General features: G+C 37.9%; 1 protein-coding gene across 1 annotated transcript in view; it reads left to right on the forward strand.

The window, feature by feature from the left end:
- Window positions 1-23,511, forward strand: part of adamts6 (ADAM metallopeptidase with thrombospondin type 1 motif, 6) — a 77,378-nt gene that overhangs the window by 44,535 nt on the left and 9,332 nt on the right. The window contains exons 14-20 of the mRNA XM_042509745.1: window positions 2,974-3,076; window positions 6,118-6,251; window positions 9,986-10,109; window positions 11,617-11,697; window positions 13,758-13,921; window positions 17,161-17,299; window positions 20,181-20,310. Of these exons, the coding sequence (XP_042365679.1) occupies window positions 2,974-3,076; window positions 6,118-6,251; window positions 9,986-10,109; window positions 11,617-11,697; window positions 13,758-13,921; window positions 17,161-17,299; window positions 20,181-20,310 (875 nt within the window). The remainder of the gene's footprint in view (window positions 1-2,973; window positions 3,077-6,117; window positions 6,252-9,985; window positions 10,110-11,616; window positions 11,698-13,757; window positions 13,922-17,160; window positions 17,300-20,180; window positions 20,311-23,511) is intronic.

Below are 23,511 nucleotides of genomic sequence, written 5' to 3' on the forward strand. Positions count from 1 at the left end.
CCAAAACGTACAATGTTAACATCATGTTGGCACAAGAAGAAAAGTCCGAAAATCACCAAAGTTACTAGGATACATCGTCTGGGCACCATGAACAAATGCATTAAATTTAATGTCAGTGCATTCAAAAGCTGTTGAGATCTTTCAGTCTGAACCGAAAACACTTTTCTCTTTTGCTGCTTTTCTCTTTGGGCTTTGGCCTGGTGTTGGACCGGGCTCTGCCGTAATATTTGCGATTACAACCTATTTCCTGATGTTTTATACACAAAATGAGTCATCGATGAATCAAAACATAACAAACAGGTTAATCTATAATCCCAATAATCCCTATTCGCAGCCCTTCGGATGTGACCTTTGAAGTTTTTCCTGCTTCAAACACGTGTCGCCACATGTAAATCTCATTTGGCCCTGTGTTGTCATTTCGGCACACACTTGTAATAATATTATTCCGTCTCTTCTGACTCAATCTGCATGTTTGATGTGCGAGTTTAAAGCTGTCCATATTGGCAAAACACTTGAGTGGTAATGAAAAGTGGCCCGGCCTTCCCCACGGCCCGCTCCGACGTGGAACACTTTCAGCATGTGAAATACAGCTTTGACCCAAGAGCTTTTATTTGTCCCGGGGGAAAGTGTTTTGGGGTTTTCTGAGGACCTTTTCACACCAATAAAGTGTTTCTTTCCACTTTTTTTTCTTTTAAAAACCTCCTCTTACTGGAGCAACATCCACTCATGAAAACAAAACAAAAACCCTCCAAATGCAAAACACACTGTTCTGAATTAGGAGTTCCCAGAAACAAAGTCTGTTTTAGTGTCCGAAAATGTAATGTGACATCTTGTGCAGACTTTGTCCAGTTGCTAATAATGATGCTGTCGATGCAAATAAAAACTTCCCGGAATAAAGAAAAAGCCGTTGAAGATAATTCAGAAATAGTAACAACATGCTGCAGCTCAAGATCTTAAAGGATAAGTTTGGTATTTTCAACCTGGACCCTTTTTTCCCCTTGTTTTTGAGTGAGTGAGGGCTGCGAAAAAGAGGCTGCAATGTAACCACTCTGCACACTCGCGACGGGAATTTACGGCAGTTAAAAGCTCTTGTTTTTGTCACTGACAGGCTCGGATTATTGTACTGTGTCCGACAACATTATGGAAAGGATCTCCACAGAAATAGACCTTTTGTTAAAGATTAAGGTCCTTTGTGTTTAACCAGAAATCACTCTCTCCAAACCCACCAGGTTCCAGTTAAGTAAACAGTCATTTTAGTGTGTAAAGAGGTGGTGTGTTTTCACATCTAACTGGGTGAATTAAGGGTTTATTTCAACAAAACCTGAGTTGGTGATTGTTGAAACAGTGAAAAAAATGAACTACGAAAGCTTTTTTGAGTTTGTATTTGTTTCCATAGACTCTGAATGAAGTGTGTTTAATGGTGACAAAATTACTGTTTATTTAAATGTAGTTTTGTGGGTTTGGCAATGATGATTTTGGGGCTGTTTCTGATTAAACAAAAGGATCTTACTCTTTTAATAAAAGGTCTATCTCTGTAGTGATCCTTTCCATAATGTTGTCAGACACTTAAAATAATAATCTGATTTTGTCAGTGATAAAAACCAACCTGTTCCCATTCAGAGGTCATCAAACACCAACGCTTGCCCAATGATTTTCAGGTCAGACACCAATGCAAAATGCCATGGTTTTGCAGTGGTATGATGTGCTGCGTTGTGAGTTAATAATGCAACATTTCTTACCACATGAATGTCTGAACCTAACCACAAACGTTTGTTGCACAAGGAAATAATCCTAGATGTGAGCGCTTTTACTGATGTTGTACTTTTATTTTGAAAAAGACTCTATGCATCAAACGAGCAGAGACCGTACATTTCCTCTGAAAAAGATGTAAAGGGCCTAAATTGATATCACAGAACGTCAACAGCAGACGATACCTAGCGAGTCATATGTAGAAGTCAAAAATCAAGAGTGACGATATATTTCAGAAACGTAAATTGACAGCACATAATTGACCCAAGTGTTTACATTGCGGCCTGTAAAGCTGCTGCTGGCTGCACTGGTTTGCACGAAACTGAACCAGTTTCAGAAATTATTGTCCCCTTTAGTCACTTAGACACAAAAAAGGTTGAAAAACAAAACACTTACCCTTTAAAGGAGCAGTGTGCTTTCAAGGTCCAGCTCTGTTACTACAAATCAAGTACTTCTTTTCTGCCCATTTTTAAATGCATGCAACAGATTTCTAAATTTATGGATGTTTTTTTTCCGATTTTTACGTTTCCGTTCATTTCCTTATGAAAATCAGTTGGCAGACTCTTACAACTTGTTCGAGTCGTATAATCCATCACAGTGAACGTCAAGTCTATTTTTGTCAGTTGCAGAATCATTGCTCGGCTTTGTTGCCAGTTTAATGGCAAATTGATTGGAAAAGCCTGTATTGCTTTACTCTGCAACATCTTTTAATGCTTAAGTATTATTTTAATAGAATTTATGTCAATAACCACAAAAGAAAACAACAAGTTTCCAGGCAGCATGACCTTTATATCACAAACATTAAACAGTGTGGACCGCAAGTCTTTGTACTTTATGTATGACGAGTAAAGCATGCAACTAGGAGAAAAGGGGGACTGAAATAGAGATGATTAAAACGAGAGAGGCCATGTTCAATAATCCAAATAATTTATTATCCTTTTATTCTTTTTCAACTCAGTTTTTCCATCTTATTTGCTCAAATAGCTCAAGCAAGTTCCAAGAGTCTTTTTAATAGATTTTTATATTGTTGTATTGATTGTCCGATATCTCCATATGGGAGGAAATGAAAAATATATTGTAAGAAAAAAAAAAGATTTTTATTTTGCATGGGAATGGTTAGCAGTCATGTCAAGTTTATTTGATTTTTAATAAATGGGCTAAGATGCAACTTATACAAGACCTTTTAGAATCACAAATTATCTAATATTGATCTTTATTTTGCAGGCCTGCCCCGCAGGATCTCGTGATTTCCGAGAGAAGCAGTGCGCCGACTTTGACAGCATGCCTTTCCGTGGGAAGTACTACAACTGGAAGCCTTACACTGGTGGTGAGTTCAGGACTGGGTCGCACCAGCTGTTTGTAAATCCATTAATGCCCCTGAAAACTTTAAAGTATTTCTCAGTAACTTTAGATATCAGTCCGGTTTGGGAGTGACAGAATTCAAGTAACAGTGTATTTTAGATAAAAAATATGAGTAACTATATTCCAATACAGTTTGAATTTGTGGTATTCAGATTAAGGTTGCTGTCTTTAAACATAGATTTCTTGAAGTGAGTACTTTATTTAGAAGACAAAGAGAGATGACTGGTTTCTTTGTTTATTATAGTGGCTGAATCTTTAAAAAAAGGATGGCTTTTTTAACGATTTAGCCTCTATAATAAAGGCTTTTTAATGTAATTCCTCCTCGTTTTTCATGTTTTTCACACTTCCAGAGTGCCTGGATTTCCCTTTCATTTTATCCGGATTACTTTATTTGTTTTTCTGCTAAAACACAGTGTCTTAACTGAATGCAACACGAACAAGCTTGAGTTTGATCGCACTAACTGGCCGCAAAAAACAAACTCTGCTGCTTTGAGCTGAACTTTTATCGGACGCCCTGTTTCTATGAATTCTTAATGCTCCCTTTAAAAGCTCCACAATGGACAGAGAATGGCTGATTCATAAAGTTACTGCATAAAAATAAAAATAGCAAAAGTTAGCACACTGTTAAACTCCCAACGGACATTTTTTATTCTTTATTTTTATCACAAGGCAACATTTCAAGGAAGATCTTGTAGACTGAAACGTTGCAGTAAGTGATTTTTTTTGCCCTGCACCTGTGTTTATTTTGATTGGATGTGCGCACATTAGTTTCTCTCTTGATTCATGAAGTTGAAAGGAGTTATCGACACAACATCTCCTCCTCATGTGGCAGCTGGAGCGAGATTGCAAGGAAGCTGAAAGTTTCTGGTAAATGATGATCGCTAATAACAACCAGCTTTCTGTTGTTTGTCATTCTCAGTAAACATCACAACATAAAGCACGTGTTTTCTGCTTCAAAAAGCTCAACTCGCACTCGCACTTGTACTGGTTATCATGCTGGTACTCAAACATGTACTCATACATCTTTTAAGCGCCTCTCCTGTTGTGAGCAAAGCTGAAAGTTTACGTGACGTAACATATTTAAGAGCTTCAGTGTGGACAGAAGGTGCCGCTCTCTTGCTCTTAGGACAGTTTAAAGTTGATATGAGGCAAGCATTTCCTGTGAAAAGAAGTGTGCAGTGCATCTGCCACATCCCAGTAACCATGGCGATGGATGTTCAAAACATTAGCAGCTTTATTTCCTTTGCAGCCACCGCACTAGCCGTCATTATTCCCAGTCGAAGACGACATGTTATAGAGGGATAATGGAAAGGCGAGCCCCTCATACGTGGCTGCTCCCACGTATGAGGGGCTCACCTCTTTCCATTTCTGGGAGCTGATAGTCCACGATTTCACAGAGGAATTGTGGATTCAAAACTTCCAGATGATCGACTCAACTTTTATGAGCTATGTGATGCAATAACAGCTCATGAGGGAGCCAGTTCATACTGACAAGCACATAGCCATAGCATCATGTGACCTAGAAAAGACTGAAACGTGTTTACATTGAAGTTTTGCGAAATATGACTTTCTCCAAATGCCTGAAATACCACCTCATGCAAGCCTTTTTTTTCTTTTCTTTTTTTGCAATAAAAGGAATTTTTTCCACGTGTTTCCGTTAAGCATATTTTATCTTTGCAGTTTTAGTTTGCGCAATTTGAGGGTTAAAGAAAACCCACCTGCTGATTTAAGACCCAGACAGATGAGCTCAGCTAGATGATTCTGAAGTACTCTATAAGTTATCCAAAGTATTTGAGAAATCTAATAAAATATGTTACAAATGACATTTTAGAGCATGTATTCAGTTATCTGTAGTGGATTACTCGTAAAAGTTGGTCTCCCAAAACTCGGTATAAGCAAGTTTGTTCGGAAAGAAAAAGGTTTTAATCCCCAAAAGTTCATTTAATGTGTTTGATGAGGACTGTGTGGGTGTGATCACATTTGATTTACAGAAGACAAACAAACCCACTGTTGTCATCACATTTTGATTAAAATGTTGCTAAACTCTATTTTTTTGCCCAGGAACACATGACATCATCTTATTCAAAGTGAGAAAAGCACAGAAAAAAGCAGAAATCTCACATGTGATGAAGCCAAAACTTTCAACTCTGGCAAATCTTCACATTTTCTAAATGCTGAGCTGTAAAAATCTCCCGTCATCCTTTTTGCGTCACAAATGACAGTCTGCAGGCCGGCCTGTCTTGTGTACCCAGTTAACACCAACAGTGGGAAGGTCTCTGTGATGAGTCGTGAATTCTTCAGATTCCTGCACACTGCGCTGTGTTCACCCTCGCTGGTCTTCTGGATCTGCTGCTCGTCCAGCTGGGGAGATTTTTACATTTTGGACAGACATCCTGACATATTTCATGTCGAGAATCTCCCAGACGAAGCGCTCGCTCTGCGGACCGAGCCAGAAGACGTGCAGATGCTATTGTACTATCACAGTTATTGGCAGGAGTTTAGCAGAACATGCTTTGTGTCACTCTCCCCCTAAAACGTCTCTCCTTGATGTGTCATGGAAAATATCCACTTAGCTAAAAACACAAGAAAAAAAGCGATAAAAGTGTGAAGCATGTAAACTTTGATTCTCCCTCACAGATGGAAGAGCTTAAGTCAGATCTCTTTTATCGCAGGGGTCTGTTTTGTCACATCCATCACCTCCTGATTTACGGCGCTCCGTGGGCTGCGAGCCGTCATGTATAAACAGCAGATAACCTGCGTGTTGATGTCAGTGTAATTGTTGTTGGCAGCCGGCGCTGTCTCTGTCGGTGTCAGTGTTACAGTGACGTCAACTTTTAGATCTGAGAGCCGCTGACTTTCCCCCACATGATTATTATTGTCAACAAGTGGAGAGGGGATCCCAGAGCCGGTGTTTGCCTCTTTGTGTTGTTTATCGCGGGTCACGTTGTGTGTTTTCTGCGTGCACTAACTCGAGATAACTTTCCGCTCTGTCTGTGTGTCGTCCAGGTGGCGTGAAGCCCTGTGCGCTCAACTGCTTGGCAGAGGGCTACAACTTCTACACAGAGCGCTCTCCTGCAGTCATAGATGGCACCCGCTGTCAAGCCGACTCTCTGGACATTTGCATCAACGGAGAGTGTAAGGTAAGGGAGCACCACGTCCTCACGTACGCTCATTTAAGAGCCTAAATCCACATCATTTAACCCTTTCATATCACACACACTGGTATCGCTCTGGGCACAAAATGCACTTTTTAAAAATCAAGCTTTAAAAAATATTATACGTTAATATTTTTTTCTGCTTTCATTGAGTTTATTTTTTAAGCAGCATCAGTCCTCATCATAAATATCAAATATTCATTAATTTTCAGAGTTTTAACCCTTTAAATACCAGGTTTTTGTCATGATAATGCAATATTTTTAGGTGAAAAAAAACACACAAAAAATAATTATTTTCAATAAACTACAAGCTAAGTGGATTATAATCTTTTGATCATCACAGTCTGGGATATGTCATAAATTAGCAGCAACTTTAATTATTTTTTACACTATTATTATTTTTTTGTGCAGTGTCAAATACTCACACTTGTATCACTCTGCACACAAAATGCACTTTTTCAGAATCAAGCTTTAAAAATATTATACGTTAATATTATTTTCTGCTTTCATTGAGACACCAGTCCTAATAATATAAATCAAATATTCATTGATTTTCAGAATTTTAACCCTTAAAAATGACAGGTTTTTGTCATGATGCCATTATTTTTTTAGATGGAAAAAACACAGGATTTTTTTATGTTCATTAAGATAATCAGTTTAATATTCAGGTTAATATCATGTGCAAAAAAGAAAAGCATCAAATTTTGCATGGAATTTTATTTAATTTAATAAGCATGGAACCAGCAAATGTTTGCCGTTTTTGTTGTTGTAGTTGATCATTATTCTGTTGATTGACTAATTGACTAATTGACTGATCGTTGCAGCTCTACTGTGATAAACTATAGTTTAGGACAATAGCAAAAAAAGCTAGGAACTTCATAATAATGACAATAAAAATAATCCTAATAATAATAAGCCAAATACATGTAAGCCATTGAAAGTGAAAGTATTAAAATGGACTGGATGATTCAAATAAAATGCATGCATTTCATGCTTCTGAGGGCCGCTGTTGGCCCACGAGTCTCATGTTGAGAAACTGTGGATTAAGGCGGTTAATTTGCAGAATCTGAAATGACATGTTGATGCAAAAACTCTCCAAAGTATAATCAGTATGATGATTAATCAGCATGTGTGATGCAATAAAAACATCATCCATCTCTCATGCTGAAATAACAAAATGGCACACCACTCTGATATTATCCTCAGTGTGTTTTTGTGATCGTTTTTGACTCTTACCCCCCGATATTTCTTCAAATTACAGACATGACATGTTAGCTGTATATTTTAACTGACCTTAGCATAGTTCCCTCAGCCTCAGCGCCAGTTTTTATCTTTGACAGCACAGTTTAGCAGATTACTGATTGCGTAAACACGACTGCCAGAGCACCAAACCGCACACAAAACCGATTCTGCAGCGAAGAACAATCGAGCCTTTGACTCGCTGATTGTGGCTCATTGTGATTCGAGTGACTGGCGTCGCTCTCTGTGACTCTTATCAGGGCCCTGCAGCCTCCATCAGGATTGTTTGGTGATAAATAAAACACAAAAATCATTGTTGTGATTGAATAATTATTTTTTATACATTTAAAAAGGCTGATTTAATAACATTTCACTGAAAGGAGTTGGCAGCCGGTGCCGTCATTGTTTTCCCGAGCATAAATCATCTTGCACAGTTTGTGTGGAGATGAAGGTTTTTGTGTTTTCCGTGATGCAGCTGAAATAACTTTTTTTGATTCCTCGCTTTAAGTATTTGCTTTGACTTCCACCTGACCGTACAATTTGATTCCCGCTTGGCGTGAAAACGCAGCGTCTGCGCCAACAACATTACTCCAATTTTTATATAAAAACACAACATGGTGCGTGTTTTATTGGGAAGAGAGGAGGTGGAATATTCCTCACCAAAGGAGCAGAGCAGGTTTATTTCCAGTCTGAATCCAGCATGTCGGTTTTATTCCAGAGGCGGGCTCTCTGGGTTCGCTGCCACACTGTGATAAATCTCCAGAACACCGTCTGCCTGGAAAACTTTCAGAAACACTGAAAACTGCGATGCTGTTAACAGGTGCTGGAGAGACGGACAGAGAGAGAGAGAAAGAATAACAGAGAGGAGAGATAATGATAGAGAGCAGAAAGAATTTGGGAGATCCGAAGGAGGAGTGAACAGTGATCCTCCCACTTACTTTGACACAGCATTAAAACACAGCTGATGAAGCTCTTATCAATCAAACTGCTTAAGACTGGAAAAGTATCCACAGTCTCAGTGACAGTTTTGCTTTATATAGCAAACAACAATTATTCTCATTACTGATTAGCCTTCAGATCATTTTCTCGATCAACTGTTTGGCCCAGAAAATGATAAGAATAAAAAAATAATAAAATAAGAAAATAAAAACAATTAATTAATTAGAAAAAAATATGTGTGTATTTTTAATACATATAAATAAATTATTAATTACTTAATTTATTAATTACATATATATATTTTTAAAAATAAAACATTTTCACCATATTTTCCCAGAATTTCCAAATATGTTCAGTTTTTAGTGTTAAAAAAAAGAAAAAAAAAAGCTGCAATCAGACTAATTTTGGCATTTTTGCTTTAAAAGAGGCTTAAACTATTCATTTATTTTTTAGAATAGGTGCTAAATATGCTTTTTTTGTTTTTTTTTTTAGTTTTTGTGGGGTTTTTTTTTTGCAAATAACAATCAATCTTATTATTGATTGATTATTGATTGATCATTTTCTCAATCAACTGTTTGGCCAATATGGGAAAACCCGAGCAAATTGGCTTGATTTCTTTCAAAAACCATGGGAAGAAGGCAATCAAAGAAGAAATGACCCCAAAATTAGCAAGAAATTATTAAAGAATTGCGAGAAAAAGACCTGAAATTTAATAGAAACAAAAGAAAGAAAAAAGAACATAAAAAACAAGGAAATGACACGGAAAAAAGGCTTAAAAATTATAATAATTCTGTAATTTTTTCCTATATTGGTTTTCTTTTTCCCCTAGACATTTTTTGATTTTTAAAAGTAATTTTCTACATCTAATCTCTTGAAATTTTGTGGAACATTTCTTACAAAGTTGCTCACTGCCTTTTGTGCCCATTTTTTCAAAAGAAAAAACCAGTTTGGGCAAATTGGTGTGATTTCTTTAAAAAACATGGGAAGAAGGCAACGAGCAAAAATAAATAAAATAATAAAACAAACAAAAAAAAATGCTTAAAGCTTATATAATTTTAAATACATCATTATGATAATTTTAAACAAAGTCTCTGGAAATCTTCCTCTAGCTTTTTTTTCCAAGTCTACTAATTTTTTGGGAATTTACGGGATATTTTTTGCTGAGTTTTTTTTTTCTCCCCATGTTTTTAAAGAAATCAAACCAATTTGCTCAAAAGTCGAAGATTTAAATACTGTAAGGCATCCGAATGCAGAACAAGGGACGTGATGTTGCTCCAGGTTTAAATACATCATTTAAAGGATTTAAAGGTTTAAATACTATATATATATATATATATATATATATATATATAATAAATGTGCCTGAAAGCAGCACAAGAGACGTGATGCTGCTCCAGATTTTAAAGAGTTAAAGAACATGAAGCTTGTGTGCTTAAATCTGACTTTAGCAGATTTGTTATGGACTTGTATATTCACAGTAAAATGCGTCTAAATCCCATTTTCCAGTGTTTGAATACAGTTTTCTTTTGTTGTGTCGAAAGCATGTGGGCTGTGACAACATCCTGAGCTCCGACGCCAAAGAAGATCGCTGCCGTGTGTGTGGAGGCGACGGCAGCACCTGCGAGGCAACAGAGGGACTCTTCAATGAGTCTCTACCCCGAGGAGGTAAAATCTATCCGACTCAAAGCGTGTCGTTTTTACGATGTCAGACTCAGACACGCGGGTTTCTATTAGATGTCCTTTTTGAAACTGAACCGTTTTAGGCTTCTTTAATTCACTCAGTGCGGAAAGGAGGAGCAGAGATGTGGCGCTTTTTGATTTGATGACCACATGAAACAAACTTAACCCTTTGAAACCTGAGAAAATTGGCTCGGTTTCTTTTTTCTTTCAATAACATGAAGAAGGCAATGAGTAGCAAAAGAAGAAATGACCCAAAGAAATTTGTAAAAAAAAAAAAAAAAAAAAGAAGAAGAAAGAAAAAACGAAAGTAATGACCACTTCCCGGGACAATTATGTGCTGTTCAACCCTTTGAAACCTGAGCAAATTGGTTTATTTCTTTCAGAAACATGGGGGGAAAGCAATTAGCAACTTGGCAAGAAATGTCCTAAAAATTGCAAGAATTTTGTGAAAGATGACGAAGAAAATGACCTGAAAATTGTTACAAAAATTATTAGAGAATTATTACAAAATTCTCAAAAAGCTATGGAAAAAGGTAAAGCAAACTATATTTATAATCATTATGATATTATATGTATTATTTTCCCTGTAACTTAATTGCGTAAAATTAAGTTACAGGGAAAAAATACATTTGAGCAAAAGGTGATGAAGAAAAAAGGTGACACTTTTTATAAAAATTATCAAAAAACTGAACAAATGTAAAGAAAACTATATTTCTAATCATTTTTATTATTATTTGCTTAAAATTATGATACAGAACAAAACATATTTTTTTAAATTTCTGCACTTTTTTCAAGTCATTTTCTTGTTTGTTTTGTTTTTTACTCCTACTTTTTTGTGCATTTTTAGTTAATTTTCTTGTAACTTTTTACTAATTTCTTGCTATTTTTAGAGGTGCAACTTTTGTAATGTTGCTCACTGCCTTCCTCCCATAGTTTTGAAAAAAAAACCAAAAACTAATATGCTCAATGGCTTAAAGTCACTGGCGATTGTTATGAGGAAAACTAAGTAACTCATCACCTTTTTGGCAAAGCAGCTTTTGTCTGACACATCTTTCAAGCCAGGGAGATAATATTTAATGGAAACGTGTCTTTTCTTTTTTTTTTTTGCCTTTGTCGCCCACTAACAGAACATATGTTTTTCACTATTAAGAATTATGTTGTCAGAATAAAGATGAAAACATAATATTTTCCCCATTAATTACGTCATGGAGTGAAGAAATCGGGGTAGAGATAGGGACTTGGTGTTGGCTTCAGTCTGAGGTCGTCTATAGAGAGCAGGAGAGAGAGAGAAAACATATTTCTCCTTCTATGGTATGGCTAGTAAACCATCTAAAAATACTATGTGTCCACGTGTGTGTGTGTGACTGTGAAAAAAAAGGAGGGGATTGTTTTGTCCTCCGGCTTTGTCCTTTTTGGGTGATTTGGAATTTATTCTATATGTACTCTGAGCGGGAGAAATACCGCCTTAACCATCCCTGTCCTTGTCCTCCAGGCTACATGGAGGTGGTTCAGATCCCAAAAGGGTCAGTTCACATCGAGATCAAAGAAGTCGCCATGTCGAAGAATTACATCGGTAAGTGACGAGATGATCAAGTCACATTTGTAATTAGACTAATATGCAATTTTATGAGCTCTGTGGATTTTGGACTTTAATGGTCGAAATATTTCTAAACAGTTGTTGGATAAATTGCCACTAAATTTGGTACAAATATTCCCCAACTTTGCTGATCTCTTTAGCAACACTATAAAGTTGATATTTTTGTTTTTCAGTTAAATATGTCAACATTTATCTTATGGATCGCCGTGAAATTTGATACAAGTATTCATTGTCCTCAGAGGATGAATCCTACAACTGAAACAACAAAACAATTTACTAAGAATACGAAAGAAATATATAAAATAAATTAGAATAAAACTTACAAGAAAAGTTCCTTTCCTTTAGCACCACTATGAGGTTGACATTTTTGTTTTTTAGGGAAATATGTCAACATTTATTCCATGGATCGCCATGAAATTTGGTACAAATATTCATGGTCCTCAGATGATGAATCTTTGCTAAGAATACTGAAGAACAATTGAAAAATTTTTGGGTCAGGATAAGCGTTTTGAACAAGTTAACAAGTTTTACGACCTTAAAGCACACGAACACAATGAAGTCGGAAAAACGACTTCCCGACTCGGAAACTACGACCTTCGTACATCACACGAATGCAGCATAAGCGCAGCCTCACAGAGGAACTGATGCGGCTGAAGACTCTCTGCTCTTGTTTCACTATCAATCCGTCAATCTGTGGTCCGCTGCAGTGTGATGAATTGGCAATTTGCGACATCAAGCTGTTTCATATTATCTGTTCAGCTCCGTGTCAACCACATTTCCAGGGATTTCCTCCGCGTCTTTGTCAAGAGCAAATTAGAAGATGCCATCGTTAAATCTCCCCGTTGCCTAACGCAAAGCCATAAAACTAAAAGAGTCTGTAAAAAAAAAACCTCCCTGAATCTCAACACACGTGATGGCCCTCTTGGCACCAGACTCATCCGCTCCGTTCCAGACTAAACAAAAACTATTTGCAACACTGGCAGCGTCGGACCCAAAACAATCAAACAACCGGATTCAATTAAGCCCGTTGTGTGTCTTTTCATTAGCAGGAGAAAGACATGTGACAGCGTGTTGAATTTATAGCGGATGGTGTTGATGGAGGGCTTAAGTTACACTTTGAACCGGAGAGCTGCATCAGATTTATAGGGCCGTGGTGACAGCTGCCTGCTCCACCAGGATTATGGGGGGATATGATGTCTATATATCAAAGTTTAAAGAGTGCAATTTTGGCGATTGTGTCGGACTACATTTTCCCTTCCAGGCAATCTGTTACTTTGTTATGAATCTCATCGGTGACCCTGGTAATAAAGATAATATTTTTCTTTCGCAGCATTGTCTGAGCGCTTGCTATTTAGGTCAGCAAAGTTTTAATGTTTGATTAAAGCGAAAACTAAGTGAGACAATATAAAAATAGAGAACGGGCTGCCTGCGGAGACTTGTGTAAACTGCACTGTTCAAAATAACAAAATCACAATGCTCACAATCAGTGCCAGATGTGCTGAAAATGAATTTATTGAGAGGGGGATTGTGATATTTTAAAGAGGAGTAAGCTATTGTTTGAGGGAGGGAGGAGAGGGGAATCTGCGTGAGCACGAGCCAGAGAGACAGAATAGAGAGCGGTTGGATCGTTTCTCCTGAATTTGGCCTCATTTCAACGCAGAGAAAGTGGATATTTTCAGATCTGTTGTGCTTGGAGACCAACTTTTGTTTTGACAACCAGACAGAGTGGTATTCATGAGATTCGTCCAGGCTTTCACCTGAAGTGTGTTTTCTTTCTCGTCCTAAATTAGACGTATGTACATGTCGGCGCACGTGAAAGTTTGGAGAGTGTGTGTGCAGCGCACGTGTGTGTGTGTTTCTTCTCAGAGGGCTGTCAGTGACATCAGGGGGGCTGAAAATCATGATGATGATGAAGATGAAGGACGGCAATGACATCACGCCCAATGATTGCCTCCACCTGTAGTCTCGGCTACCGTTCCTGTCTGCTTTTGATTTCAGCTTTCTGAAAGTGTTTCTCGTTTTCTGTGCTGACGCAGCTCTGAAATCTGAAGTGGATGATTATTACATCAACGGAGCGTGGACCATCGACTGGCCCCGCAAGTTTGACATCGCAGGGACGGCCTTCCACTACAAGAGACCCTCTGATGAACCCGAGTCTTTGGAGGCGCTGGGAGCTACCACTGAAAACCTGATTGTCATGGTAATCATTTTTTTTATCAAATCAATGCATGTGTCAAAATCACACCTTGTTTTTCATAGAGTTGCACAACAAGAGGAGCATGTGGTCCTGAAATGATTTTCCCTGCTGTATTCCTATATGAACAGTTTCTTTTAATGTTGTCAACATACATATAAATAACAGAAGTACAGAAGCAATTTTAACATTTTTTGGACACAACACTAACATGTCATCACCTTTGATGCTAATATAACAAACTTGTTGGCAAACAGTTGCTTATTTAGACATCCAGCAGTCACAGAGCAACACGATCATTTATTTATAGTCATGTTTCTCTCCACATGACAATATTTAGCTCTGTTTTTGGTCACCACCAACTTTGCAAATTTGCCCTGAACGATGCAAAAGACGCGTGCATCATGTATGGCACATATAGCGTCTATGAAGTGACACAATTGATGTAAGTCCTCAAAATCCCTTTTTTTTCGTAAAGCTGTGACACAAAACGCTCAGCGTTGAGAAGCGTTGTCACAGCAGTTATGAAACTGCCGCTCACCACAGAAACGGAGACGTGGATCAAATCGTGGTCATCAAATCATCAAATTCAAAACTAGTCAGCCTAAAGAAGCGCTCAAAATGGAAATTTATCCAGAAAATATGGACTCAGAAACAATTCAGTTTGCTTTTCTGATATATTTGGGACCTCCATAACAGGCAAAAAGCTTCAGCACAAAGTGGTTATTTTTTGCCTTTTGTGGTTATTTCTGCTTTGTTCCCTGTTTACTTCCTGTTGCATCAACTAACATTGCAACAGGAAACAACTTTTAAAAAGTGAGTTGAAACTCACCGTAATGCTGAGGGAAGCTGCAGATTCAGGTCAGTTTTATTTATGAAGCCCTTTATCACAAATTACAGTTTAAAGAGGCTTTAAAGAAAAACTCCCTCAAAAAACCCTATAATGGGGAGAAAAATGGTAGAAACCTCAGGAAGAGCGACTGAGGAGGGATCCCTCTCCCAGGACGGACAGACGTGCAATAGATGTCGATAAAAGCAATCGTCTGAAAGTTCATCACGATCAGACGCCTCAAACATTGTTTTCTCATCATCATTCCATACAGATGTGGATCAATATGGATCTCAGAAATCATTCGTCTTCTTTCAGTTTGGCATGCAGAAAATGAACAGGACTGAAACTTGCTGAAACTTTGAGACCCGAAATAACTCATGTCCCTCTATAGCTATTTCTGTGCATTCAGTGCCGTATGTATGCTGTTGGTCTGAGTCCACTAAACTCAACATCTGGCTGCTAACCTTAAATGACCGTCACCCGGCGGTTTGGGGTTAGGAGTTATTTCTATGTGGATATTGAAAAAGTCACTTGATTCGGAGAACATCTGTGTTGCTGCGTGTGCGTGTCAGACAGTGTGAATGCGCCGTTTTTTGCAATGACAAGTTTCTCTGCATATTTGAGTGTTTGTGTGTGGCAACGGAGCGTTTTCTTGTCGTAATACTCGGCGGTTTCTGCCTCGACATGAATGCCGAAAATACCAGACCACACAGCACCACTGGAATAGACGAGCAACTGGCCACTCGACCACTAGCCATTTCTTTGTGGCTTGCAGAGGCAGACTCCCTCAGTCTGCCTCCTCATCCAGCAGACTAATATAAACCCACCAGAGACTCACTGAACCAGACGGTTCACAAGCTGCTGTAGTCCAGCTTTTTTATGTTAACAGTGGTTCAAATAATATGTGTGAGGTGAAAGGGTTTAAGGGGCAAAAGGGCAAGTTAGAGACTAGCTGGTGAACATAGTGGAGAATTTATTTTTCATTAAGTTTTCAACATTTTGCGTTATATATATATACACATATATATAAATACAATATATATGAATGTTTAAAACTGCCAAGGTGCGCTCCTTGTCCGTGCATGAGACTGTTTATGCAGAAGTGTTTTAGATCGTAGCATTTTAGTGAAAATACATGTGTTTGACAAGTACTGAGTACTAGTGTGGATAAATGAGACTTGGATTATACTGCACAAATTGCGTGAGAGTTTGTAAATGTATGTTTTGATATAGTAAGTAATTTTTTATTTATATAACATTAAAACATGCAGTTACAAAGCACTTCACAAACGCAGTTATATGCACTTAAAATAAACAAATGAACTAATTAATCGAGTTTCAATAATGAGAGACAGACAAGACCAAAACAAAAATAAAAAATAATTTTTAAAAATATGGGGAAAAAAAGGACAACAGCTATAGAAGAAAGCTACGGAACAAAACTGTATTTATGGCGTATTATCATAATTGCATATTTAAAATTATGTTACAGAATTATTTTAAGTACATTTTCCTGTTTAACAAAAAGAAATAATAATAATAATAAAAGCATAACACATGGAGTTGCTCTATATGAAGGCTTGCCTATAAAGGTGGGTTTTTTAGGAGACACAGTTCGAGGACTCAGCAGATCTGATGAACTGGGGAAGATCGGGGAAGAAGAGGTTCGGGTTTTGTTTTGCAATTTGAGAGATGGACAGAAAAGAGGCCAAAATTTGAGGATCAGATTTATCGAGAAGTAGAATAAAGAGCAAGGAGATCAGAAATGTAATTTGGGGTGATCAATCAAATCTTATTCATACAGCACCTTTCAAACAAATCCAATGAAATTCAAATGGCTTTCCAGTTTGATCAAAGAAACAAAAACAAGAACAACATATGAAATACGCAAGATTGGATCTTAAAAATAGAATAAGTAAAAACCCTAAATCCATAAAAAAAAAAAACATAAAATAGTAAGACACTGCTTAAAAGAGACTAAAAAGATCAAAAGTATCAATAATTTCAGCTCCTCTCAGATCCTCCAGCAGGCTGTTACATGGAGGCATGTGGAAAAAAATCACTGTTTTCTTCACAAATTCAGTGTAACACAAAGTGAGGAGTTGATATACAAATGGTCTGTGGATGAAATATTACTTTAAATCTGTCAGAAGCCAGAAACACGACTCCAAATAATTGCATATGTTTCACAGAGCCTTTGCGCTGTGTGTTTAAGAGACTATTTGCTAACAAGCGTGCTTTATTAACTTTATGGGGTGTTAATAAGTTAATGTTGTGTTTAGAGTTTGTCACTTTGCTCCCAAATGGCCCCAAAAGTTCAGTTCATGCACATTTAAGGACAAGAATCAACGCAGAAATCTGATTAAAAGTGCCTTTTCTTCCTAATATTTCTTTTTTGCTGCTCCCTCTGCAGGTCCTGCTTCAGGAACAGAACCTGGGAATACGCTACAAGTTCAACGTGCCCATCCAGCGCACAGGAAGTGGCGACAACGAGGTGGGCTTCTCCTGGCACCACCTGCCCTGGTCTGAATGCTCGGCGACGTGCGCCGGAGGTAAGTCAGCGCTGCAGCTCTGCTCCTCCGAGATTTTAATGCTCGCAGAAACGCAGCTGTAGTCTTTCAAATGGGAAACTTTTTGTGACGATTCTCAAGCTCAACTTTTTTGCACAACAGTTAAAATACTTACGCAGTCATGTTTTCTTTAGCTCAAGTGTTAAGACGGGAAGCAACAAGAGTTACAAACAGACAACATTGAGAAAAGAAATTAGAAAAAACAAAACAAACTATAAAACACAAAAAGTAGACTAAAAATTATGTTAATATACACTATAACAAACCATAAAAACAAGACAATTAAAAGACCAGCTAAGATAAACCTTGATATTGGCGTGTAGAAGATAAAATACAAAAGTCCAGCAGCAGAGCTTTGAAACCAAAGAGTGCAGCTTCAAGTTTTTCTGCAGAAAATTCCACATATTTGGAGCTGCACACATAAACGCTTCAAACTGAGTACGAACTTTAGGTATAAACATTTAGAACAAGTTCTCCGGAGAGCATAACCGTTTTCATTTTTTTGCTTAGTTTAGACACATAAATTTGCTGGAAGCAGGCCATAAACAGCTTTGCAAATAAAAGAAAGTCAATAAAAAACTTTACAGTTTTAAAGACAGCCGCCAAACATGAGCAAACAGGATGCAGTGATGAGTAAGAGGCTTGCAATCAGTAATGAATCTCAATGCACCGCGATACGCAGAGTCCAGAGCGTGCAAACACTCAGAGGGTCAATTTTCCATCCAAATTAGCTGTAAATTTGAACAGATATTCTAGAAAATGAACATAAGAAAATGCAAATGAATGTGCATTTGCATCAAAATAAATATGAGGAGTTCAAGGTGCAAAGTCTCCAGTCGGGTGCTAACTTAAAAAAAATAAAATAAATAATATTTTAAAATGTTATGGAAATAAGACCTTTCTGTTTGTTTTATATATTAATTATTTGAGGAATGTTATTGCCTTCTTATAAATCTACACAGATCGGATGTTTTCTGACCTTCTTAGTTTTTTTATGCACAAATTGAAAATGTGCTACACAGGTGTAGAAAAACCCACTTTTTTGTTGAAAACAAAACCTCCAAAATAATTCGCTCACTAATGAGCTTTCATGCATTAATTCAATCATAAATAAAAGCGACGTTCTTTACGTCTGTCAGCTGTCAAATGCAGAAATACTCCAATTTTAACATTATTTCTTGTGTTACACAGTTTTTAATGTATTTCTGATAAGTTCTAGTTCTCTTGTTCAGCCTGTCAGTCACAAAACATACAGGTTTTTTTTTATTGTGAAAAGTGCTTCATAAACTCTGGTTTTTATAAAACTGCCGTACAAGTTTTCATTATTAAAGTTTATTTGTCTATAAGAGAGAAGAATACCGTCTGCTGCGTGTCGACCTTCTGCTGAGCTCCTGAGGCCAGTCGCCTTTTATAAAAGAGCACTCCAAGCATTTTGGTGTTGAATAGCATAACACACTGTGGGTGTTTAAATTCCTTTAGAATATTTCTAACCTTCTCAAATATTTGATACTTGTGTGTATGTGTGTGTGTGTGTGTGTGTGTCATTCTGTAAATCTTCCCCAACCAATAATTACACAAATGCCGAAGAGCAGTGTGTGGAAACCCAGTATCATAATTTGCGATGGCTTTCCAAAATCATTACTTTATAGCTGGAGATTCAGCCCTCTAATAAATTCAATATGTATATTTTCCATATTTTAGCCAGAGTAATGAATATGGTGTAATTTCTGTGAATGAGCTGCTCCGCATAGCTTCTGGTTTACCAGCGCTGCACACAGATACGGCCGCTCTTCCACAGCGCTCGTCCTACAAAGTCAAACATTCAAAAATCTCAAACCGCAGTGAAATGTTGACCATGGCCTCAAGAATGACTAAACCAAACCTTTTAGCCCAAAAGCAATGGGTTTCATGTAACAATAAATAGTGTTTCTTCCCAGTTGTCAAGTGTGGCCTGGACGGGTTTGTAATATTTTGTAAAAGCATGACTGAATAAGCATGTGGGTTTCTCCGAGGAAGGATTTCCAAGCGCGGAGCAGAAGCTGTTCCTCAGAAAAAGGGGAAGCACACATGTTCCTCCCAGTGTTGTAAACATGCCTTTGCATTGTTGATCCAAATGATCTAATTTGCGTCTCGGACCGCACTTGGCTTTAAATCTGCAAAATGTTATTTAATCACGCACCGTTCGATAAAGCAAGCTCAGCTAATCACCGAGCGATGTTTAATATATCACCGCGGTAATAAAATCCATGAAAAACACCTTTTGACAGCCTTACAACCAAAACTCTTTTACCCCATGCTTGGTGCTGCTCCTCCAAACTGTATTTCACTTCGAGCACAGATGGGTAGATTTTCTACGCACACACACACGCGCACACACACACACACACATCCATATCTCATTACATCTGCCAGACAAGTCTGCTGTGGGATATGTCCCACGAGGGCCCAAGCAGACCCTTTCTGAGCTGGTATGGCATAGACACATGCATGCACACACACATATAGCAAACACATGCATGTTCTCACACACACACACACACACACACACACACACACACAGTGGGAGGTGTGACACTGATACGGTAGCCCTCACTCTCTCCATTAGAAGCCAAAGTAAAGAGCTCTCTGCTCTGTAAAAGTGATTTGCCAAGATATCCTGCAAAGAATCAGGAATTTACATGTCTGGATTTACTACAGACTGAAAGCGATACCATCTCCGCTCAAACACGCCGTTCGACACGGCGCTCGACACGGCGGGCCTGGCCGTCCATGTTTCTGTCTGAAGGGGGGTTTAAATGTGCGAGATCAGCTGAGCTCTGTGCTGCCTTATTCTTGATCAGTCTTTTGTTTTTAACCATGTCAGGTTCCCAGAAGCAGGAGGTGGTGTGTAAAAGGCTGGACGACAACTCGGTGGTCCAGAACAGCTACTGTGACCCAGACAGCAAACCTCCAGAGAACCAGAGAGACTGCAACACTGAGCCGTGTCCTCCAGAGTACGTAACACACAATTATCAATTGTTAACCTGAAAAATGTGACAAAAATTAGTGAAAAATGGCTATCAGAAGTTTCCAGAGGCCGAGGTGACGTCCTAAGTTTGCTTGTTTAGTCCAAAACTCAGAATATATTCACTTTACATTATTATGAAACAGAAAAGAGCTGCAAATCTTATCATATTTTAAGAAGCCGACAGCAGAAAATGCTTGGTATTTTTGCTAGATAAATCGCTTAAATGATTAATCCACTTACCAAAACTTGTGTTGATGATATTTATGTTGATTTATTGATACATTTTCTTTAATTTTTTTTTACCCTTAGTCATGGTCTCCAGTTTAGTTAAACTTTTATTGACCTAGAAAGTATCAAGAATACTTCCACCTTTTAAGGTAAACAGTTACCTATTTAAACATTCAGCACAAAGTCTGCTGTTCTCTTGAGCTGAGTTTGTAACCAACTGTCCAATATCATTATTTAGATTATTTATTTAACCTTAATTCAGTCTCTCTTTGAGGAGATTCAGATCTCTTTTTGGAGGAGACCTGGCCAAGATAACATGCCATTACAAGGTTACAAAAACTATAAAATTCAGCATGTCAATAACAGACAGCGGACAATAAAAACAGTCTTTTAGCTCTGCTTTTGGTCTCAACCATCTCCTGAAGAATAAATATTTGTCTCTTTAACTACTAAATGCTTCACCATGTTCACCAGCTAGTCTTTAGCGTAGTCTTCTGTTTAAAGCTGGGCAAGAAGGGTACTTTTTTTCGCTGAAAACATCCGCCTGCTGCATCTGGAAACATCACTTATGACGGCAATGAGACTGAACCAAAAAGTTACAAACCCTAAAACCAAAATCATCATCTGAATGTTGCTAAAATGTTCTGTAGAGCTGAAATCTGTCAGGTGATCATTCTCTGTAGGTTTTTAGGAACATTTCAGCCCCCAAATGATCATTTGAATATCAGTTACTTACCTCATGTTGCACTGAAATCATGAAGCAAACATTGCTTTTCTTGCATTCTTCCACATTGAACAAAGAATCCAAAAACTCAAAAAAATCTCGATGAATTGACGTTGTAGAGGTTCACGTTTCACGACAGCAAAACTATATAAAAACATCTCAAACTCTCACACAACTGGTGCAGTATAATCAAGTCTCATTTATCCAGACGTATGTTCAACTTCCCAAACAGAACTAAAGTGGAACTTGTCTATACTCTCTTCAAGGCCAGACTGCACGACAAAAACAGTAATTTTAACTCACTGAACACAGGAGCTGCTGGTTTACAGCTGCTTCAATCTGTAGTTTGTTTGTGTCTTTGTGTGACGTTGGTTTAAAAGGGTTAGTTCAAATTCACCAAAATCACACAATAACACAAACAAACTATCGATCAAGGCATTTGTAGGCCAGCAGCTTCTGCCCTCAGTGAGGTAAAATCACTGTTTTGTCAATGCAGTCTGGCTTTTTTTAAAAACATGTATTTAAAATTTTCATACATATATCAAACATGTAGATATTTGTCTCCTCCACTAAACAAACAAAAAATCACAAAAGAAGAACGTCTCAGACACAAGACACTTTGTGCACACATCTTGAATGCATATTTTAATCAACGGCATTTCATCATTCTCCTAATTTGAGCTCATATATTAACCACGTTGCAGGGTTCACATCACGAAGTACGTATTCCTCTGAAACAGTTTCTCTGGTGTTCATTTTGGATCCCTGTCACTTCAATTCATCATGAATTTTCTCAGTTTTTGTAATCGTCGTTCACTGTGGAGGCATGCAAAAAAAAACAAAGTTTTCTTCACGAATTCAGCGTAACACGGGGTGAGTAACTGATACACAAACGCTCATTCTGGGGGGGGCGGGGGTGAAGTATTCCTTTAATTTACTGCTTGCAACCCTCCATAAAAACGAGACTTGCGATATTCATTCGCCTTCAATGAGCCCTACTTTGTGAAGTGTGTTTGGAAGAAAATAATAAAAATGGCTGTGATTTATAACTTCACATGTTAACTATTTTCAGTGTTTGCCTCGTGCCAGAAATTAGAGGCCTTGAAAATGACCACCTGTGTTTGATTGTTTTGGCTTCTTCGCCGATCCTCGAGGGGTAACGCACACGTATACAGGTGGAATATGAACTTGTGTTTGGTGGCCAAAAAGTCTGTAAACCCCTCAGTGTAGCCCGGAGCGCGAGCCAGACTCGCTTCAATCACATCTGGAAAAAGAGGGATTAAATGCATTGGGTTAATTAGTTTCAGACTATCTGACAATTATTTGTGTACGAGACAGAAAAACTGATAGTATCGTAAATCTACTGAATAAGTGGTAATTTGTTTTCATACATTGAAAATAGTCTCGGGTTATTTATTTTCACATCTGTATTCAGTGGACGCAGACTTGTGCTATCTCATTTATTTTGATTAGTGCTTGAAGGCTGTTGCAGTGAGTGTGTGTGTATTGAATTACAGTGCACACATGACGTGTGTGTGTGTGTGTGTGTGCGTGTGTGTGTGTGTGTGTGTGTGTTAGGGAGGCAAACACCCCCGTCTGCAGCCTCAGGACAGGCCGACTAAAGGAGAGCACGTAAACACGATTGTTTTAGAAACAGCGGCGTTTTACGGGCTGCAGTAATGAAAGCTAACACAGATGTTTGAACACGTCGTTAATTCTGTATACATTCCTGCAGATGATGTAATATCTCACTGGCTGGATGTGTTTGCAGCGCTGTTGTCTGGGCAGTTTTATGATATTAATTCTGAGGTCTGGAGACAACGGGGTTGAATGAGACTGGCTTTAATTTTCTGGAGGTCAAAACCTAAAAAAAAAATTTAAAAAAGTTGCTGTTTACCTGTCACAAAAGTGAATCTGCAGCTTTCATTTTTTAATAAATGTTAAATGTTTTTTACAGATGTTGTGTCCAGGAGCATTTTCAGATGTTAATACAATACTTTGTCAAGTGACACTAAGATAAGGTTGCTCCTTTAGTACGCTTTTGAAATAATAGTTTGAATTATTGGAGACACTCTTATTCTCGTGTTTTCGTTAGCACCCTCATGTTCGTGCCTTAAATCCTCTGGGAACAAAATCACAAAAACTTTCTTAATATGTACTTTCGGGTCTTACATGCATCATAAAAAGCATCAAAAATGATCAGACATTAGCCTCAATCCATATTTGAAATATTGT

This window comes from Plectropomus leopardus, chromosome 20 (genome assembly GCF_008729295.1).
Source record: "Plectropomus leopardus isolate mb chromosome 20, YSFRI_Pleo_2.0, whole genome shotgun sequence".
Classification (NCBI taxonomy): Eukaryota; Metazoa; Chordata; class Actinopteri; order Perciformes; family Serranidae; genus Plectropomus; species Plectropomus leopardus.